General features: G+C 44.1%; 1 protein-coding gene across 5 annotated transcripts in view; it reads right to left on the reverse strand.

Annotated features, from left to right (window-relative positions):
- Positions 1 to 339: 339 nt before the first annotated feature.
- ARHGAP32 (Rho GTPase activating protein 32) overlaps positions 340 to 17,665 on the reverse strand; it is a 163,634-nt gene continuing 146,308 nt past the window's right edge. For 4 of the 5 annotated variants that reach the window (XM_087970078.1, XM_087970079.1, XM_087970080.1 and 1 more), the window contains 8 exons: positions 17,471 to 17,578; positions 15,776 to 15,921; positions 13,716 to 13,917; positions 13,186 to 13,331; positions 12,237 to 12,311; positions 9,548 to 10,420; positions 7,822 to 8,774; positions 340 to 6,908 (listed from right to left, as the gene is read on the reverse strand). In XM_087970078.1, the coding sequence (XP_087826204.1) occupies positions 4,683 to 6,908; positions 7,822 to 8,774; positions 9,548 to 10,420; positions 12,237 to 12,311; positions 13,186 to 13,331; positions 13,716 to 13,917; positions 15,776 to 15,921; positions 17,471 to 17,578 (4,729 nt within the window). In that variant the 3' untranslated portion in view covers positions 340 to 4,682. The remainder of the gene's footprint in view (positions 6,909 to 7,821; positions 8,775 to 9,547; positions 10,421 to 12,236; positions 12,312 to 13,185; positions 13,332 to 13,715; positions 13,918 to 15,775; positions 15,922 to 17,470; positions 17,579 to 17,665) is intronic. The other variant, XM_087970081.1, reaches the window with a different exon arrangement.

A 17,665-nucleotide genomic window follows, 5' to 3' on the forward strand; every position in this document is an offset into this window, starting at 1 on the left:
GGGATCCTTGAACTTCACTTGCCCTTTTAAAAAGTGCTCCAAGTCTATAACAGATAAGGGATAAATTGTTACTCTGAACACTCTTCATGAAGTAGAAAAGGTTGGTGGGACGATGGTGATGTACTTTTCTCGTGTTACATGGAAATTATAGGTGCAATTGTTAATTTTGGTGTTTGTAAGAATCACTTATGTATTAAGGATAAGAGATAAATCATTACGTTTGGAAAATCATGGTGGTGTTATCTGTCATGGACAGTTTTAATGTTCCAAACTACAACTTTTCTCTATAAACTCTGTAAAATAAATGAAAATGCAGGAAAAATAACAGAGACCACAACATAGACTTTAACCTGGCTTCATTAATTGCTGAGTTGTACATCTGAGGTTTGTGGGACTGTTAGGTTGTTCTGTTTTTAATAGCACAAGACACCTGAAGTCTGGTCATAGCATTACAGTACAAATTAAAAAATAAGAATATTAAATGAACACATCTGCCCCCGTACAGCGCGGAGAAATGAGAATCTAAATATTTACAAGGGAGGGGAGGAAGTGGAATGCACAAAAATATTTACATAAAAGAACATGAGCTTCTCGGCATATACATTTTATACCAGTTCTTACACACAAGAGTAAAAAATAAAAATAATAAAAAATAAGACACTATATAAATTAAAAAGAGAACACTTAGAGAACTCCCCCAATCTTTCGGAGAAGGAGCCTCTCATGTGGCTCAAACAGACGACTCAAGTTTCCACAGCAGGAAAATAAACCACACAACAATCATTTCTTGTTCGTTTTGCAATGGAGCTGTACAATATTAAACGTACTGGAGACATTGAAGTTACGGAGCACATGTTCAAAGTGTACCATGCCCATTGCATCAGTTCCCATAGGACAAAATTCTGGAGAAAATGTCATGCCGAAGCCACCTTGAAAAATTAAAATTAAAAATCCTCTAAGTCTACAATACCATTCCCAAATGTTGTTATTTGTCCTGTTGGCAGTCCACTGACATTTTTTGCCATCAACCTATTGAATCGAAACGGGGCGTCCGGGGGAAGAACAGATACAGAGGGGTACCTGTCTCTTGGGATGAAGGGGGAACGTCGTTTCAAGCAAACGAATTTTGGTTGCGTGTGGCGGTTTCTGCCAGAACTGTGCAATTCTCATTGTGACCCTCCCTCCAAGCGGTAAGCCACCCCCCCCTTCCCCAGATTACGTCTGCGAAGACGTAGGCACAATGTTTTTCACTATCATCTGCATAAACTTTTACACCTGATTAAAAATTTGTTTTAACGTTAGGAACAAGGATGCAGGCCCTACAAAGGCCTGCTAATTTAGCTAGGCAAGGGAGGAAAGGTTTTCCTCTAAGCACACATACAAACCTTGATAGAGATGGGAGCACGTTCCACAGTAAGAATCTGAAGTTTCATTCACAAAAGACAAGAAACTCGAAGGGACCATGGAATGGTTTGCATCATCAGATTCCTGCTTGGGACCTGAAGGCCAGTTGCCACAGCTAAGGTTTTATGGCTGATCTGATGAGCATATATATTTTAACCATCACAACCTCAGCGTTTACAGAAAAAGATGAACAATGCTTACTCTTCCTACACTGTGGAAGTGGAGTCTAGATTTGGGTTCGTTAAAGAAGAGGGTGTTTGTGTGTGTGTGTGTGTCCCCTTTAAAGCTCAAATGTTCCAAAATTAACCAGGGTACATGAACAGGCCTGCATAGTTAATTCTATGGCTTTCATGGGAGTGGGAAGGAAACAGGGCTTTTAAAAAAAAGTAGTGATAGAAATATAGGGGGGACAGAGCGATTGTCACAGCTCTTTCAAGCTCAGGAAAACGTTGCTGAATTTAATTGCTGCCATTAAACTCTTGGGTTTAATGAGCTGAAACCTTGCACAGCCCTTTCTCAACCACGCCGAGGCCATATGCAACAGGTATTTGAACTGAACGCTCAATTCCATGTTGAAATTGTTTGGGTTAAATGCTTTAAGCCAGGGGCCCAAGGATGCAGCTCAGGTATTTATGGCAATAAATGAAAGCGGTATTTAAAAATTAAGTGGAGTGGGCTCTTCCTCCCCTTCCTCTCCCCACCCCCCAAAAAAGAGATCAGATCATATTATCATCAGCTCAGTTAGAGAAGCGACAAAAAAACAGGAGTTACAGACATGGAAAGAAATCAGGTTGGTTCTGGGCAGCAGATAGCTTAAGACTGATGTAAGGAGAGAATAGAAGGAAAATGGAGAGGGGTTTTTTTTTGTGGTTGTTTTTTTTGGTGAAGATACAAGTTTGAACTGTAGGTATTGCAACCTGAACCTTAACTGCCCTAAGAATAATGGATAATATATCCTTGTCCTAATTCTAGAGGGAAACTGAACCATGTAACTCATCATCCACCAACAGAACATCAAGAGATCAAAAGGCCGGAAGCTACAATGGCCATGTGCCATTTGTGGGTTACAACTGGGCTTGCTAGAAGGAGCAAGGAAAGACCCTAAGAAAAAGAGAGAGGAAAAATCTGCTTGCTCCAGACATTAGTGCATTGGAATCTCCCTTCCTCTGTTTCTCACATTTATTTATGCAGCATAAACAAACACAAACAAATAGGTTTTTTTTTTTTAAAAAAAGGGGGAGGACAACAGATGCAAGCTTAAACCACAGTGAATTTTCTGACCACTAAAATCTGTACTTAAGACAATCGGAACTTCAAAAGAAATATGCATTGGAATAACCAAAAGAATGTAATTTGACTGTAGTTAGGGAACAATCTGAATAACTGGTAGTTTGCTGGTTTTGAAAAGCTTTTGTTACCCTTGTGAGTTACCTGATGTTGCTCGAGGGAAAACTGACATAGGTAGTATTCTAAGTTAATGCCCATCAATGATTCTGGAACAAGGGCCCAGACACAGAGAAATGACACAGATGTGTGCCATGGGCCTCATTCTAGCTTTACATTGTTGTGGTGACCTCAAAGAAGAAAGCACTGTATTCCTGGGATGGACTCCGGCCACTTTGGAAAACTTTTACAGCGGAACATTGACATGTTCTTTGAGCTAGCCTAAGGCAGCATGAAAACCCAAGATCCCTCTGCGGTCCAGTTCTGTGGCAAGGACACAAGGATTAAGAGCTGTGCATATTTAGAACTTCTCCAGAAAAGCAAGTCAAAGCTTCCCCTTTCAACAGGCATCCTAAAACAACACTTTAGAAAGTGAGAGAGACAGTTGCGTACCCAACAGGCCATCTACTGCACACAGGTCTCCCTCACACACTTCTTGCCACTCCACCATTTTCCATTGCCTGCTCTCAATATCATGCTGGCTAGGACTGCTGGAAGGTTGAGAGTCCAAGTAAGTGCTAAGGGCTACCTATTGCTCTCCTATCAACACTACACGACAGGTGCCTGCATACTGGGACATGTTTTGCCGTCCCTCACCTCAAACCAACTGGAATGTTCCTACATCTGTAGTACCTTCGCCACGTCATAATGATGAGCCTTACCAGGATCAGTTGATCAGCAGCACCAACTGAGCAATCGGAAAGACATGTGGAATTGTTTTCTAGACCACTGTCGGTTAGGCTACGCACAAGGCTACTTAATAACGTTGAAATAAATTTACACTGCTAAAACGATGAAACGCATCACGATTCTCTTGTATCCGTGACTGGGGGGAGAGGAGCCCAGCATCGCGTTTTTCAATGGCTCTCAACTCAGGAGAAAAATCCCTGGATATTCTGTTGTTCAGAAGCTTTTGCAAGATACGCCATTTGCTACGGAAAAGATGTTCAGGAAGATGATTCCCTTTATGAGAGAATAGAGGCACAGCCTGTAGGCCTGGCAAAGCAAAACTCCTGTTTATAATGTATGAAAGGTTCCCTTCCCACCCACCCCTCCCTTCTCAAATATATGAAGCAGCTTATTATATATTTCTTTCATGGGGAAATAGACCAGGTAACATGCCTGAGAGCTCACCGATACCAGTCGCCCAATACGCGACTGGCTTGCACCTTGACAAATAGGGAAAGCAAAATTGAGGGTGAAAAAAGATCTAAGAAGTGGCGGTATAACTAAAGGGAGAATAACACACGATGCAAAATCTTTTTTTCCCCCTAGAATTTGAGGCGTAAAACCCGAAAGGACCAAGTTAAAATGTTTACTGAAGCTTGGCATTCCGTAAAACTTCCTCTAAAAGATCACATACAAGGGGACTTTTGCCTGGAGAAGAAACGTCTGTGTTAGCCTATCAATACGTACATCATGCGTGTGGCTTTAAAGGACAGGGACCGCTAAAGAGAAACACCATGAGTTGAAATCTATGGAAACTGAGAATCATTCACAGCGCGACCCGCCTCTCTTCGTCCTTAATGCTGCTCTTCCTGGAGACCGGTTGCGTCTTCAAGTTTTAACAACAACAAAAAAAAAGCGCCTGTGTGATTGCTGCAAGCTACGTTTAAACGATGGGATAAAACTATACATTTAGTGTTTATTTAAAAAGAAGAAGTAGTCCCCTATAAGCGGCATGAGGACTGGACAGAGCAGAAACTCAACAGGGCAAATGGAAGGAGTTGCTTTTGTGTGTTCGTGTGCATGTTTGTGCATCATTGAAAAAATAAAACCAGTCCACTGTCCAGCAGAGGCTGCTAACACTCTACCCCTTCGGGCCCCCCCTGAGCTCACTCTGCATGGACTTCTGTCTCTGGCCTCTGAAGGCAAAGCTCGGATGGCAGAAATGCTCCTTGGCCCAAAGCTGTGGCGTAAGTCCTACTATTATGTGGATGAGGAAAAGAAGGTGCAACTCCCCCTCCTCCAGAGTATCCCCCTCTTTGGTGCTGAGGCATGGCATGGTAATCATCCAAATTATCATACTGGGATACCACAGTCATTGTACTTTGGCGTTTGCCAAGGGTTTGGTATGGGTACAGGAGACCAGCATCCCGCTGTGTAATCTCGGAGTGCTGGAACCGGAGGCTATGGCTCCGCTCCGGCTTAGGCGGTGGGCCCGGAGGCTGCCCGTAGTGCTCGCTTTCTTTAGGGCAGTCTCTGGAGTGCTTTTCAGCTGGAGCAGCTGGGTGTCTCGATCGAGCCCGTTCTCCGTCCTCGGCCAGCTTCGCCTCTTTGTGGTTTAGTCTCAACACGTCATGGTTGGCCGGGATGTATTTCCCACCTGAGTGCTGATACATCAGGGATTCTGTGTGTTCCGACGGGTGGCCCTTTGGTCGGTAATCGGGGTAGGGAGGGGCGTTTTTAGCATCCGGCGGCTGCTGGTGGGCCGCTTCGTGTGCAAGGTGCATTCTGTACTCAGTGAAATTGCAACCGACCTCGGGCGGTTTCCTGCTCCTGAGACTGCTTTGCTTCTGAGGGAGCAGAGGTTTCTCCGACTGTCCAGTCCCATAACCCCCGCGGTAATGGGCTCTGTCGATGTCCGGTTCCGGTCCATAGTAGCGTTCCTCTCCCTCGGGTGCCCCTCCTTTGCTTAGGTATCTCCCTTCTTTCCCGTCAGCAACAGTGAGGAGTCCAGTTTTCCCAGGATCAGATTTGCTACGCAAGTGAACAATGTCCGTGGCCCGTACCTCCTCTTGCAACAAAGGGGCTACATTGTCGTACTGGGACATGACCGGCCCCTTGACTTTCTGGCGGGCACGGCTCTCTCGGCGGATGGACTGCATGCAGTATTTCTCCATATCTTCCAAGTCCCAGGAGGCATACATGGGTTTGACGTCAGGGGCAGGCGGCACATCCCTGCTAATGAAACTGTGCTCTTTGCCTGCTAGGTGCCCAGGAAGGCCTCCTCGAGAGTAAGGTGGTAAACCAGGACAGCGATAGAGGTTCTTAGTCGGTAACTTGGAGTAGGAGGGAAACTCCTTGCCTGGGGGAGGATGGAACTGCCTCAACCTCATTGTACCATAAGGGTCCAAGTCGTAAAAACCGCCCTCGCCTGTGGTGTAGCAAGAAAGGCTGGAGGAACTGGAGTAAGGGCTGTATCGGTAATGAACCCGGCCATTCTCAAAATAAGGTTGCAACTGAGTGACATGATAATCTCCATGGGGCTGATATGGCTTGTACTGGAGGAGGGGTCTAGGGCAGTAAAGAGGATCGTCATCAGGAGGCACCTCAGTGCGGGAGATGGGAACCGATCGGATGGCGGATGGGGTGGACACGTGCAGAGAATGCACCCTCCGGATGGTGGGGTAGGGTGGGGCTTCCTCCGCACAGCTGCTGCTCCTCATCGTTGGGCTTAGGGAAGACAGATATTCGATCCGACTGCGAGGCTTGGCGTAATGAACGTACGAGCTCTTTCCTTGACTGGCGTATGCATTATATCGGGACCCCAAGGAAGGGGGAGTCTCTGACAGAGAAGGGTAGCCCGGATGCTGCTCAGACTTGCTGTGAAAGAGCTGGGGCTGGCTATTTTCAGCCCTGTATTGGTGAGCCAATGAGGGTTTGGGATGCACTGGAGGCTCCGGCATGCTTTCCGACTTGGAGGGAAGGAAATACGCCGATGGAAGGGATGCTTGTTTAGACAGGGTAGGGGTTGCCAACGCATCCTCTGCTGATAGTGGCAATGAGGAAGAGGCCATAAAAGCATGGAAATTGGCAGGGTTTATCGTATCGGTGCTGTTGGAATGCATGGCGGCTGCAAGTTTGCTCTCCATTGTCCTCACAGGCGGTACTGGAGGCATGAAAGCGTATGACGATTGAGCTGGGACAGATTCGGACCTCATCTGTAAAGGTGGCGCCCTGGCATTTTCTCGGGGTTTCTCCAAATGTCCCTGATGAAACAGAGCCACTGGGGTGGCTGAAGTGCACTGAATTGTAGCGCTGGCCTCAGCACCCAAGACGGGAGCCGGCTCAGCTGTTCTCGGCTCCAGCAATTTGGCTGGAGTTGTCTCTCCTTGTACCTGATAGAAGAAAACACAAAGATTAGTTGTAAATCCCAAAATGGTTGCTGAGATGAACACAGACTTCACTTGCAAACCAAACTAGTTTTTAAAACTAGCAACTCAACAGAGCTTTTGCAGGGGGAAAAGGTACAACTTTTGATGGCAGGTAATTTATTGGCGGCCAAGACATCAACCATTCACATCACTTCAACGGGAAATGTAATGAGATGTAGCGAAGCCCTTTCTGAGAATTAATACTTCGAATTTGGGGTGACCTTATAGAAATGTGGGCCTTTTCAAGTCTTCAGCTACTACTTATTGCTCATATGTAACACTTTCCATGCCTATAGGCGGGAGAATGTTAAAATCTGAATCTTTAGCAATGTTCAAATATCCTTCATTAATTATACAGCATGAATTAGCTTACTACTATCATTAAAGAAAATGGGACCAAATAGTCAACAGGATGGTGGTCCCTGCTGAAAACGACAATAGTTGCTTATGAACCATCTTACTGTAGCTAGCCAATGTGTGTCAGAATAGCACCACCTACTGCTAACAATTAATTTAGTGCTTCAGGTTGTTATGGCAACCCTAAACTTCATCCAATGGAAACCGAAATGTTCCATCCTTGCTAACTATTATTTTCTCAGGAGAAATTGGAAACCAAAGTCTCAAACGTTCCATTTTCTCCTGGGATCCATTAAAAGACCGTGGGAAAAAGCCCGAGCACCTATGCTCGCCTTAAGGAACGTGGGCAGAAGGAAAAACGGTTAATTGAAATAGAAAAGGGAAGCCAAGTAAAAATCAAGTAAAACTGAGGTGCAGGGGGATAGGAGCAGAGTAGAGGTCATGTTACTTTGGACAGAAATTTTCCCTGAATTATAATGTACAAAAAGAGAACAGAGCATGGAGCCTACTAAAGTTTTACCTGACTGAAGCCTCCTGAAGGTTTCTTGGGAGGAGTCTGTCCCACGGCTGGCTGGTCCCCTGGTCTCACGGGTAGAACTTGGTGGCCTCCTGCAGGAAGAGCTGCCTCCCCCCACGTAATGTTGCTGGTGACCGTGGAAGGCGGAGGTGGGACATTCTGTCTGGACATGCCAGGATTAGGTTTGGCAGCCGCTGGGTGGTTCTTCATTACGCAGGCCAGATCTGCGGGGACGTTTTTCTCCCCAGGAGGGACTGAAGGAAAAGGTAGTCTGTCCTCCACTTTACAGAGGGGAAGATGAATCTTGGTGGCCTGGGTTGGGTTCTTATCCAACGGGACACCAGCATGGAGTGGAGGACTTTCTAGTGGTATCTCCGCTGTAGATGACTCGGCCTGGACAGTTCGTCCAGGACAGGCATGAAGATGACTCTGTTCTTCGGAGGTAAAAGACTGAGTAAGAAGGTGCGTGTCCCCCACTGTACATGGATAGAAGTGAGAGTGATCCCAGCCCATGTTAGTACCTCCGTGAAGGTCTCCTGCCATGTTATTTGAGAAAGAGGAGAGGTCCCGATGTTCAGACATGCCAACATGGAGTTGGTTGTCGCCTTCAGACGTGCCACTGCTTTGGGGGCCCTGAACTAAGGGCAACCCGCTTCTCGGAAGATCCCCCATCATCTGAAAAGTGAGCGGGTTCTCTGGAAGAGCAGCATAGAACTGGAGCTTTTCCGAAGAAGAGCTGGGATATGGGTGGAATTTTTCTAGAGTTCCTGCACTCTCACAGTTGTTACAGTCTGAATAAATATCTGGCTTCTTCTGGGACTGAACTGAAGCTTGTTGGGCAGATTCGGCCAGGGCTAGAGCCAGGATGCGGGCGGCATTTTTCGGAGGTGGAGGAGGGACAACAGAAACAGAATTGACTGGAACAGAATCCTGGGGGGTGACAAGGGCAACAGCTCCTAGTGAGAAGAAGAGTGGAAACAAAACAAAAGGAAAACAAAAGAGATTGGTTTACTTTACCCCGTTAAGGAGAGTGAACAATTTCCTATAGATCATTATAAAAAAATTAAAAAAAATAAGTTTTTTTTTTTTAAAAAATAGTCCAACATTTCACAGTGGCAACTCCTTGGCGTCACCAAAGGGCGTCTTCTCTCATGCATGCAAAACGGGGATAGCAGTTCGGTGTGAAAAAGCCGACGCGAGATTGTGTAAAAGTTCCTGTTGCGGTCCTAAAGACTAAGCGGTAGGCAGAAAGAAAGACAACACCAGGTCGTTTGATGGGATCTTTCACACAACTTAATCACGGGTTACTTTGGGCCAGGAAAAAACGGTCCCTTCTTCGAGTGCAGCCCAATTTATTTATTTATATGGTTAGTTAAAAAATATATATCAGGAAGCATTCTGATCGGATGAGATCATCTCGTGTTATGAAAAAAAGTGAGACGGGGCTATATAAAATATTCACAGGGTTGTGGTGTGTGTGTGTGTGTGTGTGTGTGTGTGTGAGACACAAGGAAGCTGCAGAGAAGCTTAGGTTCTTTTAATGTTCGCTATCGGGACCGAAGCAGCCTCTATAGGCTCTGGAAGACACATAACTTTGTTATTATTATTATTATTACTACTACTATTATCATTATTACCAGTGTTTCCCCCTCTTTTTAAAGGCGTGCAGAGAAGCGAGAGCTTGGCGGCTGGTGAACTTAAAGAAAAAATGGAGGAAAACACACTGTACCTGGCTGTGTCAGTCCAGAAGGTACAGGCTTACTCTGGCCGCTGCTGAGCGCAACCTCTTCTTGAAGCTCTACTTTCTTGGTATCTCCGGCGTTCTGGAGTTCTTGCTGGTGTTCTTCATCATGCCTACTTTCAATGCTCCTCAAAGGTGATACCATGAGCTGGGAAAGGGACATGCCGGACGTTTCATTGTTGTCAACGTTTTTTTTAGCCCAATCCAAAGGGCCAACACTTTCTGACACGCCTCCAATAACCACATCTGGCATGCGGCTGGGGACAGCATAAGGAACGGGCTCTGATGCAGCGAGTGGCGGAGATCTGACTGGCTTTTGACCTGACTTGGGGGAATAGGCACAGGTGAGCTTCTCGGAGAAAGACAGGAGTTTTGATGGTCTCTCTTCAGATGGGCTCAAATCCAGGCTGAAGAAGGGACTTGGGTTTTTTTCTTGGTAGGGAGAAACTGGTTCCGAGCTGGTGGCACTGCAGGGCGTATGAGATTGGCTGCCCGAGTCTAGCTCTTTCTTGAAGAGGCTTGGCTTATCCTTGTTATAGTCCACAGATTCCAACAGGGAAGTGCTGCTGTCGAGACACTCCGATTCTGCTTTGGGTGGGCTGCATTGAAAGGACATCGGGTCGAAATCCAAGCTAGCCACCCCAATCTCCGGCGGGCTCAGGTCGACGTCCTCTGCCGACCTGGGAGAAATGAGGGCAGGAACCTGTAGATGCCCCTCGTCGCCGTCGCTTTCTTGGTCGTGGGGCAGATTGTCGTAAGAATTGCAGCGATTCATGTTCCCCAACAGTTCCCCATTGAAAGAAGCTGATAAAGCATCGCTGCTTGATCTTGGTCTTCGGGGTCGAAACAGTTTAGACTCACCTGGCCAAAAGAAAAGAAAAAGAAAAAGAGGAAAGACAGTCATTAGTACTTCGCTCAGTTATGTAAATGCTCCCCTTGTGTGAAAGGGTCGGTTGCTCTTTGGTTTTCTGTAAAAAAAATACAGGGATATATTTTCTTTGTAGTTTGGAGGTGGTGGTTTGTTTGTTTGATTTTTGAGTTGACTTTATTGATTAGCCCTTGGGCCATATCAAATTGCAGAGTTCCAGATACAAATTATTAATAAAATCTGATAAAAATAATATAATATGGAATTGGAATAAAATACGGTTTAAAAATGAAATTGGAATAAAATACAGTTTAAAATGAAATTGGAATAAAATACAATAATTTAACACAGAGATAAAATATGATACAGTTATTATTTCGGTGTCACCCCTTACAATCTATCCCAATCAGTCCCACATATGCCACAATCTCAACCGAACCATTTTGCTTAAGTACTGTGCTGTGTTAAATGTTATTTTCAGGTTCTGGATGGACATAAGGTTAAGTTGTCTTGATATAGGGACTTTGCAGTTAGAATACAGGATGTTCTTTTAAGCCTGGTCTTTTAAGGTTCATGCACCTTCCCGCATCCATATTAATGTCTTCACAGCTTTGTTTTTCCTGCTAGGACTGGGAAATAAGAAAGAACCTCTCAAGGTTTCTGTGCATATTATTTAATGGAAAGATTCCTTTCCCCCCCAAAAAAATTGCACCAAAAAGGGTAGTGATAAAAAGTGACTTATTAAGGAGTAAAAAGGACAAGTTCCTTCACTCAATGCAGATACAAACAAGCTTCCTGACACTTTTGCCTCCTAATTCTTTGTAGATGTGATGTTTACAGAAGTCTGCATTTGCTGTCTCTAGAAGAAGCTCTCTTGAATAACCAAATAATGAAGGACTGTAAGTTGAATAAGCAAAATAATGGAAGATTTCAATTTAACATAAATGTTTGTATTGCTATTAGAATTATATAAGCTTGCTAAATGCAATAAATATGGTTAATAATATTATATTTGTATTCAAAGGTATGACACTTTAGAATAGGGTGATTGGCATAAAAATGACACATTGAAATGTTGAATAACTAAATAATGAAAGATTATAATTTAATAAAAATATGTGTATTGCTAGAACTATATAAGCTTGTTAAATGAAACAAATATGATTAATACTATTTTATTTGCATTAAAATGGATGACACTCAGGTGCTACATTGTTCACACCGGGCATGATATTCCCCTCTGAAAAAAAAATCGGGCCGCCAAAAGAGACCCTGCGCGCGAGCCAAGAAATTGCACACACAACACCAACGCTACACACCCCTCCTTTCCAGCCGGTCACGTGTGGATCAGCTCCAGAGCTGGGGGTGGGGCCAAGGCCGCCGCCCTGGGAGCGCCCGCTGCTTTCCTCGCCAGGGCCGGGTGGTGGCATGTTGCACGGAGAGACGGATGGTCCGTGGCTGCCCAGCTCCCTTTCCTGCCGCTCAGCGGCCTCCGCCGCACCGCCCAGGCTCCGCTCAGGTGTCCGGCTGGGGCTATCAGGAGTTGCTACCGCCGGCGTGGCTCCAGTCCCGCGTTGCCTCGGGAAGGGAAAGGCAAAACCAGGAGCTGCTGCGCCTGAGCCTCCGGTGCCGCTGCTGCTATTGCAAAGCGCCGCGCGGCTCTTCCTTTTTGCCTTTCCCTTCCCAAGGCAATGCGGGACTGGAGCCGCGGCGGCGGTCTGTCACAGATTGATACATTTGTATAAAAAATAAAAATTTGAGAATCTCTAGAAGAAGCTCTTAGGAAAATGCAAATAAAAGCCAACTTGCCATCTATTGCATGCAAAGATGAGAGAGATTCTTCGCTCTTGGCGGAGCGCAAGGTTCCACTGTCTCCTCTTCCACCTGATCAGAAACAAAACAATGGACTATATTTAAAATCTGACCATACATCCCCCAGAGATGAAAACTGATTTGTCTAATACAGTGCTTCTCAACCGTGGTAACTTGAAGATGAATGGATTTTCAACCCCCAGAATTCCCCAGCCAGCTATGCGATATCATGCTGACTGGAGAATTTTGGGAGTTGAAGTCCACTCGTCTTCAAAGGTGCTTTCTCAGGAGGCAATTGGGCTTTCTCGTTTTTAGTTTCCATTCCCCACCATCCAGTCAGAGCTGAAGAAAGTTCTTGGATGAGAAGTGAAACATCTTCAAAAGAAAAACCAGAAAGTCCAGTTGCCTCCTGAAAAAGCACCTTTGGGACAATCGTGACCTGGATGACTGAGAATCGCTACAGACTGTCGCTCATCTTCAAGTTGCCAAGGTTGAGAAACACTGGACTAAAAGAACATGTCAAATTCTTTACAGGGTTGAAGTTTTAGTCTTGAAAACAATCACTGTATGAATCAAATGAAGCTGAGACTGGTCAAATATTATGCAAGAGCATAGTGGACTGACCAAGAACATATAACAAGGTATGTTTTCAGGCTGCAGTGAGGGGAATTCAGTTCCACAGGAGTGCCCCTGAGCCAACAAAGGCTGTTTTAGCAATGCATGCTAAGAAATTAGAGCAATGCCCCTGTGTATAAATGCCTCTGTGGAACTGGAAGAATTCAGGCTTTTCTGAATTACATTCAGAACAGAGCATGCTCTGATTTATTTTGAAATAATTAAAAAAAAAACCAGCCCATGTGGAGTAAGCCAGAAGCATCCAAGCTCAGCTCTGCAGCACTGTCTCTTCCTTAAACACCTTGCTGTCCTGGATACAGGGCGCCCTTACCTGCCAGAGCTATTGCCTTCATTTCGGATGGTTCGCTTGGGTTGCGCTGCAGTTTCCGTTTGGAAAGCGAGGATGATTTTCCCAGGTTGAAGAAGGAACGCCAGCTGCCCACGGGGGATTTTTTCATCTTACTGGGAGGCCTCTTTCTACAGCAAGAGAAGATTTGGCATTGAGAAGAAAAAAAGGATTGAATGCACCGGGGTGGCTCCGAAAGCAGCATTAGCAATTCACACTGTTAAGAAGCTATAAGCCCGCATCCTTTTATATAGGCCAGCGACATTTAGAGACATGCACTGAGAGAAAAAAGAAAGAATATTTCAATTTCAAAACTGTTCCAATGCAACCATGGAAAACCTAAGTGTGGGACAATGCAATTAGACCAGAGGTCTCCAAACTTGGCAACTTTAAGACTTGTGGAGCTATGCTGGCTGAGGAATTCTGGGAGTTGCAAATCCACAAGTCTTAAAGTTGCCAAGTTTGGAGGTTCCTGAATTAGACAGACAGACAGACAGACAGACAGACCCTTCTACCTTTCAGATGGAAAGTCTATGATGGTATGGAACTTCCCCTGCAAAGCAGCAGGTCCTTCGCCTACTTCGATGTACTTGCTGTCTGTCAGGGCTGGAGAATTTATTTGAGCCTGAGTCCTGGCCTGGGCCTCCTCTAAGGTGAGCAGCTTTGTGGAAGGGGAGGACACCAGCAAAGATTTAGGTCGTGACAAGGAACTGTGACCTGCCACAGAAACACAAGGCAAAGCAAAAGGAGAACGATGTGAGTGACGAGAGCCCATGAAGGAAGATATTCCTGAAGCAGAGATATCACAGTTATACCAACAGTTATACCACAGTTATACCAGATATACCAACCAGAGGTGGCATATTCAGCAGGTTCTGATCAATTCTGGAGAACCAGTAGCGGACATTTTGAGTAGTTCAGAGAACTGGCAAATACCGCCTCTGACTGGAGATTTTACAGTATCCTTCCCCTGCCACACCCACCAAGCGACACCCACAGAACCGGTAGTAAAAAAAATTGAATCCCACCACTGGGCCCAACATTTCCTTTATTGCAGGACTTAATGCAGATAATCTTCAAAACACATTATGCTTTTACCAAGCAAAGTCTGCCAAGGAAAGAATAAAGTTTGGGTTTAACATGATGGACATTCCATCAGATTATTTCTCCTTCCTTTCGCTACGTAATAGGACTCAATTTTGCTTCATAGTTTTCTTTTTCACTTTCTATAATTTCACCTCTATAAATACTTGAAAAGGCATCCCTTTTCCCGCATAATGGCCTTCTTGTAACAAGCTCTTTCATTAATATAAAATGTTTTGCAAAATGCCATTTCTCCTCGCCGAAGGAGTTGGTAAGTTTTACTCCCAATTTAAATTCAAGAAAATATTGCTTTAAGATTGTATTTGGCTTTAAATGCTTAAACATTACCGACTACCTTCTAGAAGAGATACTGCTAAACCCTGTGAGTTCAAAAGCCATTTCTTTAAAAAAAAAAAAAAAACACTCACAGGAGAAATTCCACCATATTTAGCACTTTTTTTACATTTTGAAGACAGTAATTAACAAGTCAAGAGCATCAAACAAGCAGACGCTACTTCGGAATGGCAACTGTGCTGAAAAGGTTGGGAATATACATCAGGCCAATCCACAACACGTCTGTTGAGTTTTGCCTTGGTATGTTGTGTGAATTCAACCACTGTGACTTTTAAGCCATTGTTAACAACTTAATGTGTTGTGGAAACCCACCCAATTATATGTCCTTAGAGGTGTTTTTTTTTTTAAAAAAGTAATGGCTTTTTTTAAAAAAGGAGCAATATGTAAATTCAGTATTTATCTGCTCTACGGGGAAGGCAGGCATGGTTTAACACCAACTGAGTTCATTTTCCGGTTTGTTGAATTTCCTAGAAATGTAACTTTTCCAGAACGGTGACAGTCAGGGAAATGTTTGCTGAACTCTGAGACTACTGCTGTCACTCAAAACAATGGATAATTTAACTCCATTCTTTCCCCCAACTTGAGGGGGGGGGGAAAACACATTTTATGATTTTACTATGGAGATTCTCAGCCATCCAGGTCATGGTTGTCCGAAAGATGCCTTTTCTGGTTTGTCTTTGAAGATGTTTCGCTTCTCATCCAAGAAGCCTCTTCAGCTTCATCAGCACAGACCTGAAGAAGCTTCTTGGATGAGAAGCGAAACATCTTCAAAGACAAACCAGAGAGTCCCGTTTGCCTCTTGAAAAAAAAACAAAAACCTTTGGGATATTTAACGATTGTGATGGTGGAACGAAGGCTTGGTACAAAGCCTTGAATAGCAAAATGCTTTTAGAGTTGGATGCTCCACAGTTGGGAGAGCTCTGCATGGTACCCAACTGGTAACAGAGGGACCATTTTTCATGATGGACATCTGTTGCAGGACACCCGCTAAGCTTCATTAGCCTCCTATGAATGTGAGGTGGTTGTTTATTAAGCTGCATTTCTCTGTTTGGTCAGGCAAGCAGAAAAACGAAAACTTTTGACACTGCTCTGCCTTCGCTTTTCCATGTTTGTTTTAGTTTATTTCTGACATACGTACCTGCACTCTCTCGAATGACAGAGCTGAGTTTAGAGCTGAAAAGGACATCCACGTGATTGAGAATGAATTCCACAACCACGGATTGGATTCGCACTTCCATAAAAGCTGCTGTTCCACTGAAGCAAGCAGATTCTATCTGCTTTGATCTAGGGGAAAAGAACGTGAATGTTAGCCAGCGCTCCAGCCAGCACTAACAGTTCCTGGTGTACACAGACAAGTCAACTGAATGCCTTCCCTTTTTCACAGGAATAAATATTTGCACAGTGGTCGCAGTGTGAAGTCTACACACACAGTGCTGCAGAGACAGAGACAGATTAACAGAGTTGGAAGGGACCTTGTAGGTCATCTATTCCAACCCCCACCTAAGCAGGAGACCCTACACCATTTCTGACAGATGGCAGTCCAATCTCTTCTTGAAAGCTTCCAGGGATGAAGTTCCCTCAACTTCTGAAGGCAGCTTCTGCTCCATTGATTGCTCTCCCTGTCAGAAAATTTCTCCTTATTTCCAGGTTGAATCTCTCCTTGATCAGTTTCCATGCATTATTCCTTGTCTGGCCTTCAGATGCTTTAGAAAATAGCTTGACCCCCTCTTCTCTGTGGCAGTCCTTCAAATATTGGAAGACTGCTATCCTGTCTCCCCTGGTCCTTCTCTTCACTAGACTAGCCAAGCCCAGTTCCTGCAACCGTTCATTGTATGTTTTAGCCTCCAGTCCCCTAATCATCTTGATTGTTCTTCTCTGCACTCTTTCTGGACTCTCAACATCTTTTTAATAGTGTGGTGACCAAAACTGGATGCAGTATGGTTGACATAAGTAGACAGCTTGTGTATTCTCTCTTCCATAATATAATGCAGAGCAGTTACCGCATATGAACTTTTTATCTGACTAGGAAGAATCCTTCACCTCTTTCTTGCGAAAGAGGGGTGCATAATTCCTCTGTGAGAATTTATTAGTTGTGGCAGTTTTCCCTAACAGGGAATAAAGCTTAGTCTATCACTGAGCTAATTCCTGGCAAAGCCACAGGTGTAACATCTGAGACAAGCTTCTTTCTAGTAAAAACAAGTAAAGCTTATTTTTTTGGTTCTCACCCAACCTATCCTGCTGTTTCTTCACAAATCACCTAGTTGGTAATCACCTAATTACCTAGTTGGTGCCAATTTCCCCCATGAATGTTTTCCATTTTTTCCTTAAAAAAAAAAAGAACTCTGACAAAAAGTAAAATATTATAAGCCACTTCTCACACTACAGAAAAATACTTTTGTTTTCAAAAGGCTTTTTAAACATAAAAGGTGCTGGTAGAACTTTTCTAACAAATGTTATTAAAAGGTGTAAGCTGTCATGAGCTCAGTTCAACAAATGTGATTTAATCTCCGTATACAATAAGATCCAAAATAACTCTGAACAAATAGAGCTATCTGGTGGCTTCTACCCTTTGCAATTGTGGTGACATGCAGACAACAACACAAATGTATACCTGCCCTTTGTGTGCTGATCAGCATATACGTGAGAACCTCATGGAATGCAATTAACGTTGCTAGTTTCTGGGCAAGATCTGTTTAACTTGTACAGATTTTAATATTGTATTTGATCATTTAAATTCTATGTTATGACACAAACAAACAAACAAATCTCCATATTGTTGGCTACCATAGACTAACATGGCTTTCTTCCTACAATGTCTGCAATCGATAGATACCTTAGTAAGTTTGGTGCCCAGACAATGGCTAAGTTCTTGGTATGCATGTTTGTGATGGCACAATATTCAGCCAGGTATGACAAATGCCTCATAAGGAACTCCAGGGTCCTGGAAAAAAGACAAGAATTTCAGATAAATTAGCCTATGGTTTGTTTTTTTTAAAAAAAAACAAGCTAAAGGAGATATTTTGCTTTT

This window comes from Notechis scutatus, chromosome 7 (genome assembly GCF_049901735.1).
Source record: "Notechis scutatus isolate UNSWTSFEM ecotype Mainland chromosome 7, rNotScu1.2, whole genome shotgun sequence".
NCBI classification, from domain to species: domain Eukaryota; kingdom Metazoa; phylum Chordata; class Lepidosauria; order Squamata; family Elapidae; genus Notechis; species Notechis scutatus.